The 23,408-nt window shown below is 44.2% G+C and overlaps 1 protein-coding gene across 4 annotated transcripts in view; it reads right to left on the bottom strand.

The window, feature by feature from the left end:
• Positions 1-11,986: 11,986 nt before the first annotated feature.
• Positions 11,987-23,408, bottom strand: part of Arpc1 (Actin-related protein 2/3 complex, subunit 1A) — a 49,809-nt gene continuing 38,387 nt past the window's right edge. For 2 of the 4 annotated variants that reach the window (XM_065427123.2, XM_065427124.2), the window contains exons 8-9: positions 21,344-21,524; positions 20,379-20,886 (exon numbers count right to left, since the gene is read on the bottom strand). In XM_065427123.2, coding sequence (XP_065283195.2) covers positions 20,725-20,886; positions 21,344-21,524 — 343 coding nt within the window. In that variant the 3' untranslated portion in view covers positions 20,379-20,724. Of the gene's footprint in view, positions 17,196-20,378; positions 20,887-21,343; positions 21,525-23,408 lie in introns of those variants that run through there. The other 2 variants (XM_065427125.2, XM_065427126.2) reach the window with 2 other exon arrangements.

Here is a 23,408-nt window from a genome sequence, read left to right as displayed (position 1 = left end):
GCACACACACACACACACTCTCTTTCATTTTTCTTTCGTTTTTGCCTTTCTTCCTTCCTTTCTTTCTGCATGCATGCATGTATGCGACGAAAAGGGCAAACTGAACGGGCACCTTGCAAACGCATAAAGTGATATACGTGTCTGTAGTGTATTCCTTCCTTGTTTCGTGTTTGTACTCTTTGCAATCCCACGACCATATACCAAGTATCCCCAAAACAAGCTCTCCTTCCTACACGGTCTCTGGAGAACGTTGGTTCAGGACTCTACGGGTCTCTGGAGAACGTGGTCGAGGAGGAGAGGAGGGGCCGACTACTGTGTGAGAAAGTTACAACGCATTCTTTCTTTGGAATAATCTCTCCACCGGGTCGCCAATCTTGGAAGAGCATTCACAAATGCCCCATCGGGAGCGAAGTCTTTTGCCCCAAAGTGACGATCGAGCACATTATTATTATTATTATTATTATTATTATTATTATTATTATTATTATTATTATTATTATTATTATTATTATTATTATTATTATTATTATTATTATATGAATTTGAACTTTTTCGTTTCAGTGCACAAGGAACAGTACACTGCGCCACGGTCGCCAAATTACACAAGCGTCCCCTTACGGAAAGTACAATCCTTACGTAGAACCTGGTTCCAGCCGACGTTAGCCCAACTTGCTGTAACCGCGCTAATGCTTTTTGTTTATTTTTTTAAGCATCTGAACTGTGCGAAAGAATGATCGTTGTCATGTGCTCTCATCGTGTTTGTGTGGACATATACCCTTCATATCATTTTTTGTTTGTTTGTTTGTTTGTTTGTTTGTTTGTTTGTTTGTTTGCATCATCTCTCTTCGTCATTTCTACCATTTCCCCCCAGTGCGGAGTAATAAACCGGGCAGTTGCTCTAACCTCTAATTTTCTCATTTTCTCTCTCTATCTCCATCTTTGTTTAGCCCTCTCCCTCATTGCTTTCTGTTTTTGTCCTCTTAGGGGCCTCAACTTACTAGAAAGCGTCGGATTGCTGATGTTACGCAACCTTCCATCAAATATTTTGTGGGGAGTGCCCTCAACAAAAGGACGGCAAGTGGAAGTACGTTCGTCGAAAGGGATCTACAAGCATAATGATCCTTTTTCTATACTCTGGCCTCTTTCCTTACCCCCTCTGCCCAAATGCTTTGTTTTCTTTTCTTTTTCTTTTTTTCACTTGACCTATGTCATCAGAGACGGTGGGAACGGTGCTTCAGGCGTAACTTATTAATAGGATACTTGAAGCAACGCTCACTTCTTTAATCACGTGACTTGCAAAAGAGCGCTTCAACATCCGCTTATTTCTTACGAGCACGCTCTATATGTGACACTAGCCGTACTCAACGTACGTATATCAGGTCCAAATCATATATATATATATATATATATATATATATATATATATATATATATTACGTGCTCTGGCGAAACTAGTTTTAATCTCTATACTATTGGCATAACGAATGAATTAGAAACCATATATTGTTCAGTGTGGCTGATTCGCCTAGATGGAGAAGGGTGTAGAAAGAGAACCAAAAACATATTTGCCTTTGGTTAGCAATGCACAATTGTAACTCGCTTTTATGTTTTCTTTGATGCAAGAATACATACTACCTGTATATTATTTTATTTTTTAATTCGGACAGATTAAGAAAAGACTCCTGCGACAGCGTTGTTCCACCTTTCAGATGCATGCGTTGAATCCGAGCTTTTACACCGGTTGAGGATCCTGCACTTCGCAGCGCACCTTCCACTTCCGACAGACTTTCTCTCCTCTTCGCATTGGCCAACGTATCATCCCACGAAATGAAACATTTATTCAATCAATCAAATGAAAAGGCGGAAGTTGCTTGCGAGGCTAATCACAATATACAGGGGCCTAATTAGCTATAATTAGCTATAAAACCTTGTTAAATTATTACGGCGCTTATTGCGATTGCTACGTTAAAACCGAGCAGTGTGAAGGCACGCTTGCTTAGAGCAAATGCCAAGTTGAGCCCCACTTGCGAGATATGCCGTCTTAAACTGTGCTACAAAATACGTGCGCGTTCCAGTTGAGTTTCTTAAAACCGTTCGCCGTGTAGTTCAGGGTACTCCAAACGGTAAAGCACGCGCGTTTTTTAGCTGTTTTGGGGGGCACATATCTCGAAATTGGGGCTAGACTTCATATTCTGCTACATAAAAAAAGTTTGCACCCTTTGGTGGTACATTGTCCTACAACGATAATCGTCATCCGTCTTGCCCGCATTTCCTTTCTTTAACTCTGCGAGTACTTCAATGTCACGAACGGCTTGCGCGTTATCATTGTGACAAAGCGTTCCCTACAGGAAACTAGCGAGCGTCGAGTTTTCAATAAGGGAAACGCAAGCAAGGCAGATGACGATTGTTGTTGTGGGACAAGACAAGCCCCAATTAGTTGGTGGGTAATAACTTTATTGAATTGTCCTGCAGGTTGGTCCGTCACCTCGCGGGCCTCCTGGACAGCCCAGAGCTGGGTGCCGAGGTCGAAGCTGCGCAGAGCGGCGGCCCACCCCAGCGATAGGGTCTTGGAGTTTAACTCGTTTTTGCGTTGGGCATTATTACATTCCCATAGCATGTGTTTGAGTGTGGCTCTGTCTCCTTAAGTGCGCAAACTTTTCTTGAGAGTGTAAGCAGACATTACTTCAGTACAGTGGTCGGCCTCAAATTCGCAAATGAAATATGCGCACCAAAGTTGATAATTAGATAACATAACTAGTGAATGTTTTATTAGCCCCCTAGACATCGTGATTACTCATGCAAGTGACGTCCACCACCATGCGGTTAGAAATACTTCCGAACTAATAATTAAAAAAAATAGACATGCACGGTATTTTGAACAGTGGAGTCAATGCTTTTCTCAAAAATTACATGCGCACATAATAATTGTTTCTCTTTCTCATTGGGTCAGTTCTTGTGCATGTGCGTGTATTTGTTTTAGTGTTACGTTGTATGAAATGGGGTGGCGGGCGAGGCAGTCATCAGCTGCGCAGAGATGGGACGGCAGGTCGGGCGGATCTTCCACGTCTCGGTCTATGAAGCACGGCGCAGTGGAGGGCTCCGAATTCATTTTTCACAGGCGGTATGCTTGTAATTTCGATCACACATCGCACCTTATAAATGCGTTTCACGTTCTCCCGGGCTATCGCGTCCCTTGACGGTGTGGCCGGTTATATACGGGGCTGCTGCGGTGGCCTGTGTGCATAGGCCCCGCCGAGTGACGCTCTCGTTCTTCCAAATGTTTCTGCTAATTCTCGAGTCTCATCGGCACACGTTGTGCATTGCCATGGTCCGACATGGCGCGTACACGCGTACAGCAGTGCCCAGCGATTCAACCGACGCGATAATCGGCCTGCATGGACTTTATTGTGCCACTGGTGGACGCTGGGGACACCAAACTGATGCCGCTTGTGGTAGATGACGAAAGCGAGCGCCTTTGTAATGCATTGTGACTGCATCTGGCCTCCCAGCGATCACCAAGCTCCTAATGGTGGCGCAAGAAGCGCCGGCCACCACGCTCCCCCTCCCCCTTTATTTTTCATAGGTATATTTGTGTATGCGCACAATACAACCTAGTAGTTGGCAGTCGGTGCTCGTCCTGTCTTCCTCTGTTCGTGTTTATTTTGCGCCGTTGTGCCCCATGGATTCGTACCAACTAGCTCCGCATCCATACCCTTTTAAAGAAAAAAAAAGTTCATTCGATGAAGCCGCTGCTGCCTGAACTGTAGTTTGCCATTCGTTTCACGGCGGTGCATGGTTCCGCGCAGGAACGAGCTCGGCATTTCCTGCACTTCGTGAGCGATGTGCACGTGTACATCTCGTGCAGGCGTTGCCGGATCGGTTGTGCGCGAGCGAGGACTGGCGACGAACTGGCGTGAAGCACTTCACGAAGTGCATGGGCTGATCGAGCCGACTGTTCCGTGCTCAACCGGTGAAGTTGTGCTTTCGATTGCCTTAAAACGAACATGACGTACGTCACGTTCATGACAAAACAAAGAATGTGACGTGAGAGCCCTTCTTATTGGCATGCAACGCTTTGGGCGCTGATTGTAGAATGTAGTGAAAAATAGAAAACCTCTGCTACTACAAACAGCTGTAAATATGCTTTTAGTTGCAATGCGCCCACATCTATGTCTACCTTAATCAGAACTACTTTGGGCGGAAATCAGGAAACAGGCTTATAACTTAATAGTGTTCCTGATTGACTTGTGAGGATACCAAGTGTTTCCAAAAGTTTGACAACTATTATTTCTTTCAAAACAGGACTACAGCCATAAGAGGCTAATATGTACACAGTCCGCACAAAGAGCCATTCGAAGCATGAACGGAAAACGGAAATATGCATGCACAAGAACGCGAACAGAGGAAAGCACGGCGTTCGCCTTTGGCCTCGTTATGCTTATTCGTGCGGTGTGACACAGATGTTCTACGTTAATAGAAAGCGCGCGAGGGTGACAACGTCGGAGCAGCATGTACAGCGATATGGCGAAACGTTCCAGTGTACAGCTGAGAGGCTATGCAAGGCAAATGTCCAGTTGTTGTCGCTGTCAACGCTGCTCAGCGGCGAAACATCTGCCAGCATTGTTGTCTGAACCTGTACCAAGTTTAGTCGGGATCAACACGCCTGCCTTCGCCTCTACCGCTTCGCGCAAGTGTATGTGCGTGCACGTGGCCTCCTTCGCGGCTCCGTGGTGAGCGACAGTGCAGAGCAACATTCAAGAAAAGGCTGCCCGTCTCGTCTCTGCATGTATTGGTTCATGGGCATAATATATACTCCACTTTAAAAGGCAAATACTTCCACCTCAACGTACACACTATGCGTACAGCGTCATGTAGGCTGCCTGTAACTGGCTACTCAACCCCGACTACTGCCTCCATTGGTTCCCGCCATCTTGAACCGGACTGCTCAAAGGCGATATCATCACAGCATAGTGGTGAATTCGTTATTTGCTCGCGACTTTCTGAGCTTTTGTTATCCCTTGATAACTTAGTGAAGTCTCTGTTGACTCCGTAGCTTATTAGTGTGTGACGGGCCTTGACCATCCTTCTGCATTTGATATGTAATGTTAGCCTAGCGTAACTCCAAGTTTGCGTGGTGTTTTAAAATGTGTGTCAGTTTCTGTTATTGGTAAAGTCAGCTTTCGTGTGTTTGCAAGCAGCCTTGTCTTTCTTTAAAAGCATCTCGGATGCATGCGTTTCAGTGATCCCTTAAAAGAACTTTATCATCACAAATGGCGTCCGCGACAGGACGAAGCTGGCTGTTACGCTGCAAGTACTCCTGTTAAATATAGGGCCTCAGTGCAAAGAGACGAATCCGTTCGTTCGAGGCTGCCCGAACTTACAGTAATGGTGATGCGTGCGGCAGAGCTTCTTGGCGTTGGGCGAACGCATGGGGCTGCAGGGCGCGAAATTCAGCAAACAACTAAAGCTCACGAGGAGATGCTCGCAGAGCGAGAGGCTGCGAAGACGCAGTTGGAATTACAGACAAGGATACCAGGGTTACGACTTAAACTGGCGGAGCTAGAGTTCAAGCAAGTCATAATAAAGATGTTATTGACCGGACCGGATTAATAGTGACGGGTTCAGTCTCCGCGAGAAGCATTGGAGCTAAAGAACGGAGGAGAACGAATGTGGAGAGCGGAGAGACACGTCGGCGGTTGGAACAGTGCAGGGGTGTGAACTTGACGGGTGCTTGGACCGAGGCTCACGAGGCCTGGACGGCTCTGGACTTGTCGACGACCTGGCGTCTTCCCGCAGCAGGCTGCGGCTTTCACGACACTGAGCGCTCTCCGGAAGCATGGACGACGAGGCGCGCATGAGTGGGGTGCAAGGCGACTGAACCTGACTTCCTAGACCATCCACTCGATCACAGTGGGGAAAACTCGAGGAGTCGGGCTCTGACCACTTCTCGACGGCCAGACGTCGGTTGAGCACAACGTCACGTCACCCGTTCCTGACCTGCGTCTGACCCCATGCTTCGTTTTGCTGGTGCTATCCCGAAGTGGACTCGTGGACAGCCATCACCGCCTATAACTGGTGAACGCTTTATTTGCACACGACCTCTGCTTGTTTTCTTACCGCTAGGCTACTTGCTGAACTCTGTCTTCGATCTTGAACATCTCAGTGTATATCCTGGTACAATAACTATCATTGTAATTTCTTTGCTGAGGTAATTCCTAGTCTGTGTTTATCAGGGAGTATTTTTTTTCTACTGCTAAAATTATCGTTGCTAGTGGTTTGCAGCCAGCCTTGTCTTTTATAGGAAGCACCGAGGCGAAACACCTCGGATGCGTTTTCTGTTATTCTCTAAAGAACCTTATCATAACAAGTGCACCAGCACGAAGGCTCCGTAGCTATTCATGTAAACAAATTCATGTAAAACAGCGTGTTAGCAGTCGTATATGTACATGGTTTGTTTGTTTCGAAGGATTAAACCCTTTTTTTTTTATTGCGATAGCAAGTATACAGACACTCCAAGCGGCCTTTTGCCGTCGGCGTCGCCGTGACGTTCTGCATATATATAGATGCTATACGCCACGCCATGCTGTGTTACATGCGGTATACGCGGGTTATATCCGCTCACCATTCTATCACTAAAGTTAATCAGAGCAGGTCTTACATTCTTGACAACCATTATTCCTCAGAATTTTTAGAATGGCAGCCCACAAACAAATGTATGAAACAAAACACCGACGGCGCATGTCTTTCATCTTAAATCTTCTCAGACTTTAATATTAAAAGTTCGCAACATTAGAGAGCTTTAGAATAGAGGCCCCAATAGTTTGGGGCCCCAAAGAGGTTTTCGAGTGTTAGCGTTGGGGCACGCAGGAGTGAAGAGTTTTAGAATAGGACTTTGCGTTTGCCGATGACGTTAAAGAAAAGCTATTAGAAATAATAAAATAAAATATACCATTTTATGATAAGATTAGTAATTTTCACTTTCGTGTATTCGCGTTTACTTACAATTTAGAGGTTATTCTGTAAGCAGCAAATAATTAGTAGCGCAAAGTTTTGTGTAACCAACTTTACGTGCCTTCACCAGCCAAGATAAGCCGTGCTAAGCCTACGAGCCATAAAATCCATAATCGAATTCGGAATCAGCGGCATCTAATGAGTCAATCTTCATAAGACACGCTAGTTGAGAGAAAGCGATAGCCGCAGTTCTCCTAGCTTGCGAGCTCCACGCGTTACTACGAATCGAACCCAGTTTGGTGCTAGGTTGTCGCTTCGATGGGTGCCGCCATGTTTGTTTAGGCAAATCTTTTGGGGCAACTTTTGGGGCTCCCGCTAAATCAGTGAAATAGTGTGCCCGACGCAAAACCTTAACGCAGTTCGCGTCTCGCGCATGCGCAGTGACCCCAACGCTATTTCTTCGGGGCCCCTATTCCAAAACTTTTTATTGACTGGGCTCAAACCTTTAAATGGTGTAATTTCATTGGCGCGGCTGTGCACAACATCCGGGACCGGCCAACGAAAGAGGTTTGAAACATACCCGATACGGAAAAGTGGTGGTAAAATCGCTAGGAAGGACGTTGGCTTTTATTAAGAAACAAATGAAGTTGTCCGATGGCATGATTCAAACATACATTCCCTAGCACATCATCTCGATTTTATTTAGCTTACGCACTGCCACTGCAGTTAGGAGTCCTACACTTTATGAAATATTCTAACATGTTACTATCGTATTCATTGCTTCCGCCCGTCCTTCTTTTTTTCTTTTTCGTTTAGAACTGAGCTTATAAAACAACATTTTTACAAAGATAGTTCAATCGTCACCCAACCATTTCCAAGCGCGAACGCGGCCTCCGCAAACCCTCTAGCCTACATAGCGCTGTACATCACGTACTTGCGACTCTGGGCTGCAGGGCACAGAAGCCGAACGCGCGATGGCAAGCACCGCAACATTTCTGGCGGCAAATTGATATATATTCGTCTCACTCATGTATTCTTGTTTTTTGCTCTATAATCCAAAATAAAGTACTGCCGTACGTGATTGGAAAAGTTACTCGGTTCGTTTATCCCGCCGCAACCATATAGCTACGTTCTCACAGAAGCCGAACAAAGGCTTCTGTACTGAATTTGGTGCCCTCTCTCTGTCCGCACACACAAGGCGTACGTGCGTGCCCGCTTGTAGTCGCGGTGGTAGAAGACAGACCACCGAGATGAGCGATTCACGGTGTTGTGTCAGCACTGTTTACAGATCGCTGTTCCTTTGATGCCACGGCCGCCGGTTCCCTTATCGCTTGCTGTATTTGCTTCTCCGCACAAACTGCACTCAGGACTACAGGAAGAGACTAAGCGCTCTGCACGCCTGACAAAGTCCCCCAAATGCAGCTGCGGCGCGGCGCTAACACAAAAGAGCTCGCGTGTGCGCTGTGAGCCCGAAGACAAAACATTTCTTAAACACGGGAAACAAACGCAGGGCCAAAATCGCGCCGAACTGAGGCCGTATATATGCACAAACATGAACCAACGTTGCTTGCACCGCTGCATTCTTCCGTGACCTTGCCGAATATTTCACTGGTCGTGGGCCCTCCGGTCGCGCCGCGATCGGAGGTCGAATATTTTTCACCATCGATTGTCACCTTACGACCCCCCCCCCCTTCGCTTCTTGATATTTTGATGTTTCAGATTTATCCCTGTTCGGGATAAAACCGATCGACCTTCCCGCGTCTGTCATTCCTGTCCCGTCGTCAAGCTGCATGCGCCGTTCTCCAGACGACGGTGCGAGCGCGTATGCGTGCCGTGCCACTCGCTGCACTCGCTGCTGCTGTTGTCTGATCACCAGATCTATAACTCTGCGCCAACCTATTGTTACATTCTACTGGTCGTTTACTTTGTTACAAAACTACTGTAGTAGCATTATTTCGGCTTTTTTAATGCTACAGAAGTGCTTGTCGTCGGCACAGATACATTTACATTATTAAACGGCCTTCAAAGCTTCTCAGGGGTCATCGCAAACGACTTGTGAAGTGTGCAACGTAAAAATTAATCACAATCTCCGGTCGCAGAACCGCGCTACAGCGTCGGCCACCTTCCGTGCCACCGCGCTACACAGTTCCCCAATGACTTGGATATCGGTAGTTCGCCTGTGTTTCAACGTCACGTAAACGAGCGAGCGTATTGGCTGGCGAACCTGTGTAAACTCTCTTGGAGAGAATTCGCGCAGAATTTGCCCTTGCGTCTTGGATGAAGATTGATCAGAGTTGTTGGCGATGGGGGCGATTTCATTCCGAGGACGCCATGTATGGGTGCACTGCACGCTTTTGGCGAGGCTTCTCTCTCGCGCGCGCGAGGTCGTCGTCGCCGTCCGATGATGAAGAGCACATGTGCGTCCCACGGCGGCAGCCCTGCCTCAGCTCCCGCGACGCGCACCGATGCCTCCTCTGCTGCGGCCTCCTGGGTCCCCGCACGTCCTCCACATGCCAACGGCGATACCGCGCGTCAACCGTGGCACAGTAACACGAGCAAAACCGAAACGATTAAGGCTGGTGCGATGTATTCCTTCAAGTACATTTCCATTCATTGGTCAGAAAAGGGCTGGTCGCTGGTGGACCAGAAACGAAAGCCACACTCTCGAGTTTCGTGCCGAAACATCGGCGCCGGTACGTCAGTGTGACGTCACGCATTTTCAAGTATTAAATGTTGTATTTTGGCCTTCCTGGCGCAAACTTCCAAACCTTGCTTGGTTGATTCGTTTTATTGCGATAGCGATTATATGGACACTCCAGGCGCATGCAGCTGCTCGCGGCCCTATCTTGAAAGCGATCTAGACAGAGTGCTAATAGCTTCGTGTGCGCTGCGTTTTCGCCGCTTAGTTCGCGCTGAAGCGAGAGAGCACGAAGGCCAATTCGCTCGCTATGGCTGCCGCCCTTCCTAACTCGTGTTTTCATAGCCAGTGACAGGTGCTCATGATTACCTGTGCGCGCGTGACACCATGCTTGTTCAGTTAGTAAGCGAATGCTTACCAGTTTGTACGGCCGATAAATACTATCCTTTCTTCGTATAGCTTCCTACCAATTTATTATCGCAACCGATGCTTCGTCTTTCGGGCGATACTGCGACTATTTTTTAACGAAATGCAATAAGACATAATTGGCGAGTTGTATAAAGGCAGCAAATGTAATTTATGCTGGGTTCTATTCTGGAAATCGTCAAATTCCGCCACATTGTGAAAATCTGTAATGGCGGCAGCCGACTGTGCCCATCAGAGCTGACAAGCTGGTGAGTTCGCCAAGAATAGCACGGCTGGACATGCAATCTTTGACATAAATGAATCAGCGAACGAATATGTTTCTGATGCAGCGTTGTAACTTCAGCACAAAAATAAGGCGATCGGAAGAGCTCGATTTTTTCTTACGTTCACAGCCTTATGAAGTAACAATGAAGCCAGAACACTGTTTTCTTCATATGGGCTATACATGACAAGACACATGCACAATGGCATGATGATTAAGTTTTTCTTGGGAACCGGACAGGTCAGAAAATCTATTACAAGTCTCGCACTAGCTTAGAAAACTTATCAGCAGGAGTAGAGGAGTTTCATTTAATGCAATCTTGCAATGCGGGAATAAATAGCAATAATGAAATGATTCATAATCATGCACAATTTTAAGGCAAAGGTATGCTATAAAATGCAGTTGGGCCCTTGAAACTTTTATAGCCATGAGGGGAACTAGGCACTTGAGAAACAGCACTTGTGTGCGGTAACCACGACTACTGACATGGGGTGCTATACTGGAGATTGTCAAATTCTGCCATGTGGGCTTTGAGCCAATCAAAGAAGACCAGATACAACGGTGCATGCACTGAACCATGTTTCACATCCACAGGATTTACAATCAATAGCAAGCCTTGTGTATTTGTAACTTGTTACTGTGTTCTCAAAGTCTTGCAAAATCCTTAAGACACTTACTTGCCCCTCTGCCCCATATACTTCTTACCACAAGAAAGGGCAATCCTATAAATGACATTGCTAGTGCAGGCAACGAAGACGATTTTGTGTTTCCTTTCACATTCCTTTGGTCTACTATCACCACCGTTACGATGGCATGCAGGGCCCAAAAAGTTTCTGCGGGGCTGAAAAAACTATTTTTGACCGGTGTGCTACTTTTTTCATATTAGGGGTTACCTTGTGGCAAGAAGTACATCAGGCAGACAGGCACGTACCTTAATGATAGACAACAAAATAACTATGCCTAAAATGCACATTATGGGTGGCTCTCCATTCATCGTAAATCCTGCAGATTTGAACCATTGTTCGGCTAATGCATCATTGCATGCTTCATACACGACAGGCTCACAAGGTAAATCATTGAGGATGAAAATATTTTAAGATTAGGTCCCGAGTACAAAAGCACCCCAGCTGTTATTTCCAATAAGGAAGTAGTTGTTCTTAGGAGGTAATCATTTACGCATTCCTGGTGGCTTCGTGCGAGCGTATAAAATTGTGCTCTGAAAAAATAAACCTTTGTTGGTTGTTTTGCACTTAGTGTGCATTGTTCTTTCTGTGGTCATTCCACCAGCGCTGTACAACAAGATCATAAACCAACAAGGCCAAATTTTCTCTAACAGCACATTCGCTGCCGCATGTGTCACAGGCTGGCAACAAGCATTTTCCCCCCTATGTGGTTGTGCAAATGCAGGTCTTTACTTTAATGTGAATGTGACATTGCAGAAAATCAATGCAAGAGATAAATCCTTGTTGCTTCCCAATGCGAGCACAGTGGCAGCATATCTCTGGGGCTCAATAAAAATGACTCATTTATAGGTGGAAATGCACCCGAAATATATGACGTGTGACCCACTTGTAAGTCACGGTGCACAAGCACTGGGCAATCAAAAACTCCTGCCACAGTAAAGTATCATCGTCACCAGCTAATGTGTGTAGACCTCACAGACGTGCAAACAAACATGGGTGTCTCACTCACATCCTGAAGAGCCCAGAGAAGAAAGGCATGTGTTGTTTATTAATTATCTTACAGCTTCGAGACCAGGGCTTCCAACTAGGAGGCACGACCATCAAAACATCTCAGATGCAGTTTTAAACAGTGCACAAAGAATCACAGATGCAGAACACCTGAAATTATTTAATAAATAAGCAATTTAGCTGTTCTCACAGGCCGAAATTTCAAATCCCACGGCTCAGCAACACTCTCAACAATTTATGTTACAAACAGTAAAGCTTTGCCAAATGAAAATGGCAGCATATGTCGCCATGGTAATCAGCTTTCAACAGCATAGCAACGCAGGAATTTACAAGTTTATAGGTTGTGCAAGCTAGCACTTTGAAGCCAAAGATTGCTGCTGCATAAAAGTAATGTGCTGCAGCAATGCGTTCAGTGACAAGCTACTGCAGTGTTCTTCCCATTTGCCTTATTTCACAAGAACTGTTCCAGTGACACATTAGCCATACTTTCACAGCTTGCAGCTTCAGTTGTTTACCACATGCATACAAACGAAGCAGTTTGGATTTGGAATGTCTACAGTGACGAGGAAACTCCCTCAAACGTCAACAATTTTTTCAAACATTTTAAATCTTTTGAGGTTCACTGCTCTCGCATGACGATCACTATTCTTGTGGACATTTCCTTTTTAGCAAGTTACATTTTTAATGTGATGCTGGCCAAATGCAGCATAGATTGTCATGCAACCTAGTTAATATAAAAATTGAAGTGCCATGGCAGCACACTGCCTTCAATCCACAATAATGCAAGTCAAGATGTCTTTAGCCCTATGCCATGCCAACAAATGGAACTCTTGCCACTAGTAAGCATTCATATGTCAATGAAACTCAAGGCAGTGCCTTATAAAATGTTATCATTACGACCAAACATCCGCCCTCAAAAAAAAAAAAGGAAAACTAATAGCAAATAACATACTGAGTTTTTAATGGTTCATGTGGAAAGATCTCCAGACTGAAAATTACAGTAAACCCAAAAGCGGAGTACAAGGATGAAATAGTGGCATGGTGCGAAGTATGCCATATTCTATCCGCTAAGCAAGACGCGATTATTTAATCATAAATTTTATTTTCCTCTTAGTCCCATTTTCCTTTCAGTAATGTCTATTCAACGCAGATCTGCATCAGATAACGTTATATCCAAATATTCCTGCTTCGTTTCATTTTTTATATCATAATTTTAGGTGCTTTTACCATCTGATTCTTTGTCAATCTCCCATAGTTAGTTGCAGTGAGGATCAACCAGCAGGTTTCAAGGCATGGGGGCCAAAGAATAGCCGAGCGAAAAAATAGCCAAGCAGCGATTCTCCGAAATTGCAGCTGGCCTTCCTCTGCTTTTTCTTTTTTTGTGTCGGGTACATAGTGATAGGAGAAGGAAATGCCCACAAGAATGACATGACTACTACTGTCATGACAAAAGAATAGCGTCGACTGTACAAAATAGTGTAGCCATAATCTGCAGCACTACCAAATGATGAAATAGACGAGGGTATTGCTGAGAATCCTCTGATGCCAGAAGAGCTGTAGTCATCTCAAGCGTTTATAATAGGCAAGAAAATGTGACAATTTGATTTAATACTAGCTGGACAATGCCAGCTGCTACACATTGCACGGTTACAGCACAGCTTCCATCACGATACACACTTCATGTGGTGCATAAAAATGAAGTTGCAGCCCTTGAGAAAGCATCAAACTACACAATCACCACTAGCAGACATGTTCTCTGGCAGCAATTTTTAATAATTGCATCACTTTCGCAAGATTGCAGATTCTTGAGCATCTTGCAAAGTGATACTACTGCCGAAAGTGATCACCCAAGAACACGACTTGAGATGTGACAAACCCATCAAATAAGTTCAGCTGAATCCACTTGTGTCAAGAGATCAGTGTTGCATTACATTACTTAAAGCACTTCAGCAGTCATATAGGACACATCAGTTGTTGCTGCAAACAATGCATTGTGGATGACGGCCAGCAGCAATCCTGCTCTCTTATGTCTTCATGTGACAGCTAACAATTCCTAGACTAGCCCTAGCAACTTAGACATACTTGAGCACACTTCATGAGAGAGTCATCCAGGGGAAGTAAACTCCAACAAAAGTCCTCAAATTGAATGTGATGCAGCACTAGTGAGGAAGTTGCCGAGTGCCATTCCACTTCTATGTATTCGTGCCAATGACCACTCTATTGTAAAGATACTGCCATGGCTTTGGAGATGATTGTAGAGGTTACCATGGCATTTATATTTTCATGCCAAGAGCAACACATCAGAGCTATGCAAATTGCTCTCTATGATTGATCATCTTTTTTTACTGTGCACGTTCTGCACTCAATTTCGATACATGTTCTTCAGATGTTTGGTTCTCAGAGACTGCTTTAAAGCATCATTTTTCCCAGCAGAATAAGTAGGAGCTGCATTTTATCCCTGTGCTGAGTAATGCTCTGTACATATCTGTTCTGTTAATTTTCCAAGTCTAATATGCATGATCGTCAGGACAGAATATATAACATATCCTAACGACAGATGTCTTACATTGACACCAATGTGTACTTTGCTGCAGTAAATCTGTGCATGGCTAAGGAATTTACAGAAAGGATATACATTACTCTGTTTTGCTTTTGCATTTCTGAGCAGAACCAGTAAGAACAAGCATAAATATTAACATCAGTTGCACAATTAAGGTAAGTTTTCAATCACCAAGCACCTGATGGTAGTTGGTTCCACTAAAACTGCAATGAATTATATTCTCACAATCAGAATTGAAGCTAGTGCAGCTACAGCGCATCAAAGCACCAATTGAGCCTATAATTTGACCACAAAACTAGAGATGTCAACATCCAAAGCCATTAGCAAAGCAAACATCAGACCAAAAGACAGCCCTGGGCATATGCTCACACAACCTTCTCGCTTGATAATAAATAAGAAAGGGATGAAAGAAAGCCTGGAACAGCAATTCCACATGCTTACCGTGAACTTTAAGGTGATTCACTGAATCCCAATGGTTCATATAATGCAAGCTCTTTTGTTCCATACTCCCAGATACATTTTGCACTGGTCAATTTATAACAGATATGTGCTCTCCACCTATTGCACAATAGTGGATTCACACAATGGTGCCAGTTGTCAAATTATAGTGCCGATGGTGCATCATGTCGTGATAAGTTGTGGCAACCAATCTACATTCACTCCTAATGCAAGTCCACTAAATCGGGGCCGATATAATGTAAGGATGCCTTTTATGCAGTTCTATTCCTTTCTTATCACTCACTGCTCACAACCAGCTCATCGTAGTGATAACACAGATGGAGTGTCACTTGGACCACTGGCAAATAAGAAAAAGGAAAAAAATAATATTGCGGCATTACCTCTGCTCAGGGTGCCATTTTGCTTTGCGGTGCTGGCAGGTAGCAGACATCAATTGAAGGCAAGACAATACATTGTGTCAGACAACTGAGGTGTAATCTTTTTAAAGGCAGCCACACAAAAATTGGGAGGCAGTGGCTTTCGGCCAGCACATTGCTCTTTTCCTAATCGATCTCTGTGCAAGAGTTCCTGATGCAGCTGTTCAGGAATGGCATTTCCCAGACTTTCTAACAGCAATTTGTCTATTTTGTCTGCTCCTTCACCTCCTTCATTCCACATACGAATGCTTTTTGTTGGAAGGAAGCCTGTGAATTTCCTGCGATGTCACAGATTCATCAGTAAACTCGTTTATCGGGCTGAACTTATCCCTTTTGCAACACAGCCTTGCCTTGCTCTGCAACGCATTGCTCAACTGGAGGTTCAAGAAACGCTATGTTGCGTCTGCAGGTTAAAAGAGTAATTATGGCATGAAACAGCCATGAAACTTTTTTTTTTGTAAAGTGCACTGTCTGTAGTGCTTTCATAGAACTCATTAACCCTTTAATCCCCAATCCCGAGCTGTACCCGTCACGGGAGGTTGTACCAACATCGCTAATGACGGCTCGCATTCATTCAGCCCTATGCTGTGCTGCTCCCACTGCCAAAGACAAGTTAAGCGCGACTTTGTGGGAAAGATGCCCTCATGAGCAGCATTCTTTTTTTAAATTATTGAGTTAATTATGACCAGAAACCAATGAATCAATACATTTTCAGAATGACAAAAAAATTTATGACAACATTAGAAAGTTTGGGAAATTTGGTTCATTTCTCCAGAATAAATTTGGAGGTTAAAGGGTTAAAGTGGGCCCAGCAAGGCATCAAAAGCAAACTTTTCTTCAAAGCTGTAGCGAAAATGAAGTGAATCTTGTTTCATTAACTACATAAGTGTAAACATTGTTTCCAGCATTAGATGCCTGTGAGGATTTTTGCTATGAATAAAACACTTTTTGCTATGAAATTCGGATAAGACTACTCTGGAATGCAGACTTAAGAACCCATTCTGGAAGCGTGGATCTTATGTTCTATGACACACAAGTAGAGAATAGCCTGGCTGTAACAGTTCTACAAAATATTTTTGCCAGCACTAACGGTGCTCAGTTGTGAGTCTGTAGACCATATCTTAAGGCTTTTTCTTTTGTTATAACAACATGCAATTGTTTTTTGCATGTAGTACTTACTTCTTTATTCAACATCACAAAAAGCATCACCAAAGAGGAGGAACAGCACTGGCTGAATGCAGATGTCTGAAACTGCAAAAAGAGTTTCCATAAAATTGGAGGAGTGTGTGCTTCACACAATTCCCACAAATGATCTTGCATATACCAGGAAGATGTTGAAGGAAACAGATTACAGAGCATTGAAGACATACCACAGTGGGAAAAAAAAAAAGAGTAAAAAAGGGATGGAAAAAAAAACACTCTCACAGGCAACAGTTCCCAACAAAACAAATGATTGATTCAGTAAACAATGTCCTCATTAAGTTATCGACTTAAAAAAATGAAATCAGCACAGCCCTCCCTTGATGCAGGTGCCTTGGGCAGCAGTGTGTCTGCATGGAAGCTGTCTGGTTTGGCTCGTCGTCCGCATGGAAGACACTGCCTCACTGTCGTGGACCACAAGGGGTGTCGCTGTCTGTCCTCTGCCTTTCCGGCAGGGTCACACACACACTTCCTGTCCTTTGCCAACATTAGACCGGTAGAGTGGCCCATTCCGGCCACATTCTTGGTCAGCTACTGCGATGACCGGAGGTCAGACAATGCGCATGCTTGCCATGGAGGACTGCAGAGTCTGCTTGGGGTCAAAAAAAGAGTTGTGCACATTTGAACAAAGCAGAAACAAAGTTTCATTAGCAAAACATCACTGTTGACATTAATAATGGTGACTTCATTTTTGCCATGGTACAGTGAAACCTCATAAAACCGTAGTTGGCCAGAGCTCGGAAAAAGTATGTGCTAAACGGTAGTACTGTTTAACCGAAATGGCATGAAATCTGTCAAAAACGGAAGAGAGAGTGTGATGAAAGGGGAAGAAACATGCAGTATTTATTTACTTCGCATGACAAAAGTGCTATTTTCGTTTGATGCCGCGGTGGCCTAGCAGCGACGACGGCGGCCTCAAACTTCCTGAAGCTGCGAGCCAGCTTTTCAACCAGCGCCCTCTTCTCGGCAAACACTCGCATTGGAGATTTCTTGTTAGTGTTGCATATTCTCCGTGCGCGGGCACGGTAGCATCGCAGAAGTCGCGGTGCACTTTTGCATTGCATGGTGCTGTTCTCGTCTGTTAGGCCTGAATAGTACGTGCTGTCGCTTTCCGTGTCATCCTTATCACTGTCGCTAGGCGACACTTCGACAAAACAAAGGCGATGATGGCGAAAAGTCAAACCTCGCAGCAGACACCTCTTCGTGGTCGCAGCACCACTGCCAAGCAACTTCTTCACATTCAAAATGCTACACACCGTAGTCAACAGTAGACCCATGTTGTGTGCCAGCGCAGACTTCGTGCCACATTTGACAGCATGAACAATGTCTAATTTTTCTTCTATGCTGAGCACCCGGCGTCTTTTTTATCCGAGATTCGGCATGAGGCAAGTCCTCGCTTACACGACGCCACAACGCTCTCTGGGACAGCGCTGAAATGATGTTGATGTGGCTTCACATGCAAACGCACAGGGCGCCTGGAGGCCGTTGTTCAGATCTCTGATGCTTGTTGTTCTGCCGGGCCACCCAATGGGGACAAAGCACCGCCGCGTTAGTGCGACTAAAAGTGGAAACACTACGTATTAACAAATACGTACGCAATAAGCTGATACGGTTTACTTGGTTACAAAACACATTATGTTCAATGGCCGTTGAGTTGGATTTGATTTTACTACTTTTAAAAAGAAACTACTGTTTAAGCGGGCACGGTTTAACGAGGGTTTACTGTACTATGATTGCACCGGTTGTCAAACTAAGCCTTAAGCACCTCAAGCCGTATTGCAGGGGTTATTCAATATTACATGCTGTCAGTGAGTGAAAAAATGACTGATTTGGAGCACCACTGCAAAACAACAGAAAGCCAAAACACATAGATAAGAAATATAGCTTAACAAATGACTAAACATGTGTTAGAACTTCACTTTTTATCATGGTGCCTAGTGTGATTTCCACCAAGCCTTCTAAACAATGAGTGCAGTGAAAATCAACACACTCCTTTGGGCGATCTGTGCAACTGAGGTTTTAAAGTGTGCAGCCTATGGGAAGAGCCTTTTTTTTTCTTTCCTTTTTTTTTTTAACAGCATCCTGTCGCTGTACTGCTGCTTATTCATAAGCAGAGGTGAGCAAATGCCCCAGACTACCACACTTTTCTTAGCTTCTGTTTTCTACAATTTCAAATAAACAATTTGCCCAACCCTCAAGCTTAGTTTGCAACATTGATTGTGTAGTGCTGTTCATATGGTCAAAGCACGCCACACTGTTTTGCTTTTAGATTCCTGACCATTCTCCGAAATTCTACTCAGCCATGCTCACTCGGATTCAAACTCGCCAATCTATACTCAGCTGGGCTCACTCGGCCTGAGACTTACCAAACTTCTACTCAGCCGAGTTCACTAGGACTCAGACACACGAAGAAATTTCTACTCAGATGGACACACTCAGACTCACACTCACCAGAATTACACCGCCAAATGCGGATGTATCGAGCTCGAAGGGGATTGCAAACTAGTTCAATATACTGTATAAATAATTCGATATATGAAATAAAAATTTTATACAGAAATTATCAAGGGGATGTTACAGTTGTTCGTTTTCGTTATACACAATTACTCACTACATCCGGGTTCAATTGTACGGCCAGGATCACTTGGGCTCATTCAGACCAAGAAAGGTCTTCTTGGTCCACAGATCTCACGAACTCAGACTTTCTCTTGAATTGAACATACCAATGACAAAAATACCTTCATACCAAGCTAATATATAACGAATGCAGAGGGATTACAAACAATTATAATTTAGAAAAGAGTTTGTGTGATAGTCTTTAATATACAAAAAATTTACTTATTTCTTGTTCATCATGATGTGTTGTAAGAACCAAATAAGTATGACGCTCAACCTTGGTAGTGCGGATTTATTTTGCCAAAATACCGTATTTACTCAAATCTAACGCGCATTTTTCCCCTAAAGAACAGGTCCAATAATTGCATGCGCATTAGAATCAAGTACAACCCTAAATGCGCGTTACCGTAATGCCATCAGCACTGCAATATGGCTGCCTCGTACATGTTTTGAACCCAGCTGCTACAGCTTCCTCCATGTGCTGAGTATGTGCGCTTAGGTTAGTCCGCCATCCGTCTTCCTGTTTTCTGTGTTTTCTCAATCGGCATGAAAATGCTGACTGCGAAGACACGCCGAGTACATCATGAAGCCGCAATCAAAAGGGAAGTGATCATGCGTGCGGAGGTGGGCGGAAATCAAGCCGCATCATGGGCAGTCTGAGTTCCTGAGACTTGCATGCGGGACTGGCACAAACAGAAGAGGCATTCTATTCCAGCAGCTGCTGTGTACGGTGCGTGACCACATGGCTGTATCTTGAAAGCAATGTGCGATGGAGACGAAGTCTACACAACTAGGCACACCGCACTATGTTATCGTCGCTTAGTTCACGTGGAAGCGAGAGGCCGTGCAAAAGTCGATTCGGTTGCTCCTGCTACCGCACTTCCCTCCTTCAATGGTATGAAAAAGAGTTTCCGCGATCATTGAGTGAGACGTGTTCATGTTTGCTTGTGGGTGCGACACCATGCTTGTTTATTTAGTAAGCAAATGTTTAAAAGTTTATAATATTAAAATAAATAAATAGAACTACTAAACCGGCCAATAAAACTATCACAATTGATGCTTCACCTGGGACTTTATTTATCACAACTTTAGCTGTTTGAGAGTACAGTTGTTTTTCCAAATGAGAGAAAATTGTATTTCTGTATGAAAGAATGAGGTGCGCAGTGCTGTAAAGCTTCTTTTTTTAGGCCAGAGCAAACGGGTGCACGTTACAGTCGAGGGTGTTTTTTTTTTCCTTTTTTTTTGGTCATGAAAAACAAGTACGCATTACAATAGAGCGCACATTAGAACGAAGTAAATATGGTATGCAAAAGGGATGTTTAAAGAATATGCAAATTCTTATTTGTGTATGCGTGCAGTGTGCATGTGCATTTTTGGCGATTCGGAATAGATCACAGTTCTTTCTTTCTAGCACCACTAAACGAAGGCTTGCCTCATGGACAAGTTTTCCCTGCTTGAAATGCGGGCAAGCAAGCTTGACTATGCGTAATGCCACTTATCCACAATTATGCCACAATGCCACTTATCACATTGTCACTGCACCCTTTCCCGCTCTCCCTCACCTCACCAAGCAACAACAAGGGCAGATGAGGTTGAAGGCCCTCGTGAGGATGCCCATGTCTGTTCATAAGGCGGAGATTGATGGGCTCTGTGGATATTTTTCGTTTCTGCGTCAAAAGTGCCAGCACAAGACAAGATTTGCACCTCGGCCTTTTAGGCTAGCATTAAAATAGTGATTGCGAAGACACGCAGCGGATGTTATAATTACTTAATTTAAAAGCGATTTCACAAAAAGTAGATTGAAGCATCACATGCAATTAGCAGTCCAAAACCAGTCATACAGGTTGAAAGACCATGCTATGACATGCGTGTTGACAGATCCGTGATGGTCATGGGTGCATTAGAAATGAGCAATATGTTCACTTTCCAACTATCTGATGCTCCTGAAAAACCGCACCGTAGGTAACAGCCTGTAAAGTAATAAACTGAACATGCCATGGCTGCTAAGCTATTCATGCCTGTGCCTCCTTTGTACAGCGTATTAGCGCACTATAACCCACAATGAGGGTCTGTAAGGCTTGTTAACAAAAGCCAGACCCTGGAATACCCATACCCCCCATGTACCTTAATGTCCCACAGGATGAGTCTGCCATCCATGCCCTGGGTGCAGACACGCGTCGCATTGTCCCGATCGCCCTGCACCAAAGTCACCAGGGTGATGGCATTCTGGTGCGCCGTATCCAGCAGGGTGTCACCTCTGCTCTCCATCGCATGCTTGTCCATGTTGAGGAACTTGCGCATGGCACTGCAGACCAGAGAAGCAATAAGACGGTGCCTCCCACATCAAGTTAAATGAGGGTTCAGCTTAACTAAAGTTCATGAGGAAGTGAAATCCTAGGATAATTTTTACATGGCAGAAGCTCGTACCACTACAACGAGCTAAGCTACAACGAACTCTAGTCTTAGATCGAACATTTAAAAAATCTTCATTCCTCAAGTTATGATGCTGTAAACTTGTAGATCTGTGTAATTTTATGTACTTTGTTTTAAATATGAGGTCCATTTTCATTGGCCTCCTTTGGTTATAATTTTAGCAAGTGTCCTTCAGTTCCAGAAAAACAAATTGGCTTCCTAGGTGTCAACTTTGGAGTCTTGTTACTCTTGTTCTAGTATGCATGGAGCAATAAAGTTGGTCTTAGATTTCTTGAATCATGCACAAGCAATTCGTACTTTGTTCAGTGAAATCTGAGAAACCTTTTTTTTTTACATTTTTGAAAAATTAAGGAAAGGAAGGTCACATATGAGTAGAACCAAATAAGAACAAAAGCCAACCGCATATTTAAAATGGGCAAGCAAATATTACATATATCTAGAGGTTCTCAGCACCATAACTCAAACAATAGAGATATTAAAAAATGTTTAGTCTATGACCCAACTCCCCCTTTAATACTTGGTACTGAATGCAACATTACAGCGAACGCATTCAGCTATAACCTGCTGCACACGTACGGTAGCTGCAGTTATTTAAACATAAGACAGTTCCTGGACGTTAAAATTATTAGGATAACTACACCTTCCAAAATCTCGTATTGACTAAAGTGTTTCGCTACACTGAACTGAAAATTCCATAGTTCTTCAAATCTGTGTACCCAAAAGGACACTTTAATACGTTCGTACAACAGTTGCATACTAGACGTTAGAAATGATATAGCCGATTGGAATAAAAACCCAAACACGGTGGCTTTTCATGGCTGTAGAGACATCAGAGAGTTTTAGTTCACCATTTACAGTCCGCTCTACCCAGACCAGCCGAGCTGCTCAGTCGTTCAGCAAGAACATTGGTGCACACGAACGCAATGCTCAGACTGACAGCTGAAGGGAGAACATTGACGCCGCACTGCTGCTGAGCCCACCGAGCGGAGTGTCTAGTTAACTGTCATTTTCCAACCAAGCTGACTGCATGTCGCTTGCATCTCTGATGGACGCACTAGCCTAATCTGTGAAATCAACGCAGTTCTCTACAGTGCCTCAGTACGTGAACCGTGGGTGGAGCGAACTGTAAGCGATGCTCAGACCTGCCTAATGCCTTGGCACAGAAATGTGTAACACACACATGCATGCAAAAACACACAGGCAGAACTTTTACGGGGGGTGCCATTTTGCCACACATGCAGTTTTTTTTTGCGATCACTTTGACAAAATTACAATTGTTACTGGTCTCATGCAACATACCCGCTTGTTGTGTCGGAAACTTTACGAATATGGTTGCCAATTTGATAGCACGAAAGGCCTGTCAAATCAATTTGTATCTTAACACCATCCACTGCTCTGAAATATTCAGTGACGCACGTATATGTTGCGGATAGACACGAGTAGCAGGATCCAATTTCGTTATTAAAATTTAAAAATAAAACCTGCCAAAACCACAATCTGCTTAAGAGGCACTTTATGGTGGGGATCTGCAAACAAACTTGAAGCATTTTTTAACGTGCTGCACTGCGTTACATGAATATTTTTGCATTCCACATCCACTGGAATGCCTGCGACCTTGTACACAGCAGCGCAACATCGTAGCCACTAAGCGGCAGGTGAAGTAGTAACTGTGAACAGTGCTTGCAACTGTCAGTCACCAAGGCACTGCTTTCATTTCGAGGTGCTACTTCACCCACTAGCCAGTTTAATTTTCATA

The sequence above is a fragment of the Dermacentor albipictus genome, chromosome 8, assembly GCF_038994185.2.
Source record: "Dermacentor albipictus isolate Rhodes 1998 colony chromosome 8, USDA_Dalb.pri_finalv2, whole genome shotgun sequence".
Lineage (NCBI taxonomy): Eukaryota > Metazoa > Arthropoda > Arachnida > Ixodida > Ixodidae > Dermacentor > Dermacentor albipictus.
This window is presented reverse-complemented; position numbering and strand designations above follow the sequence as displayed.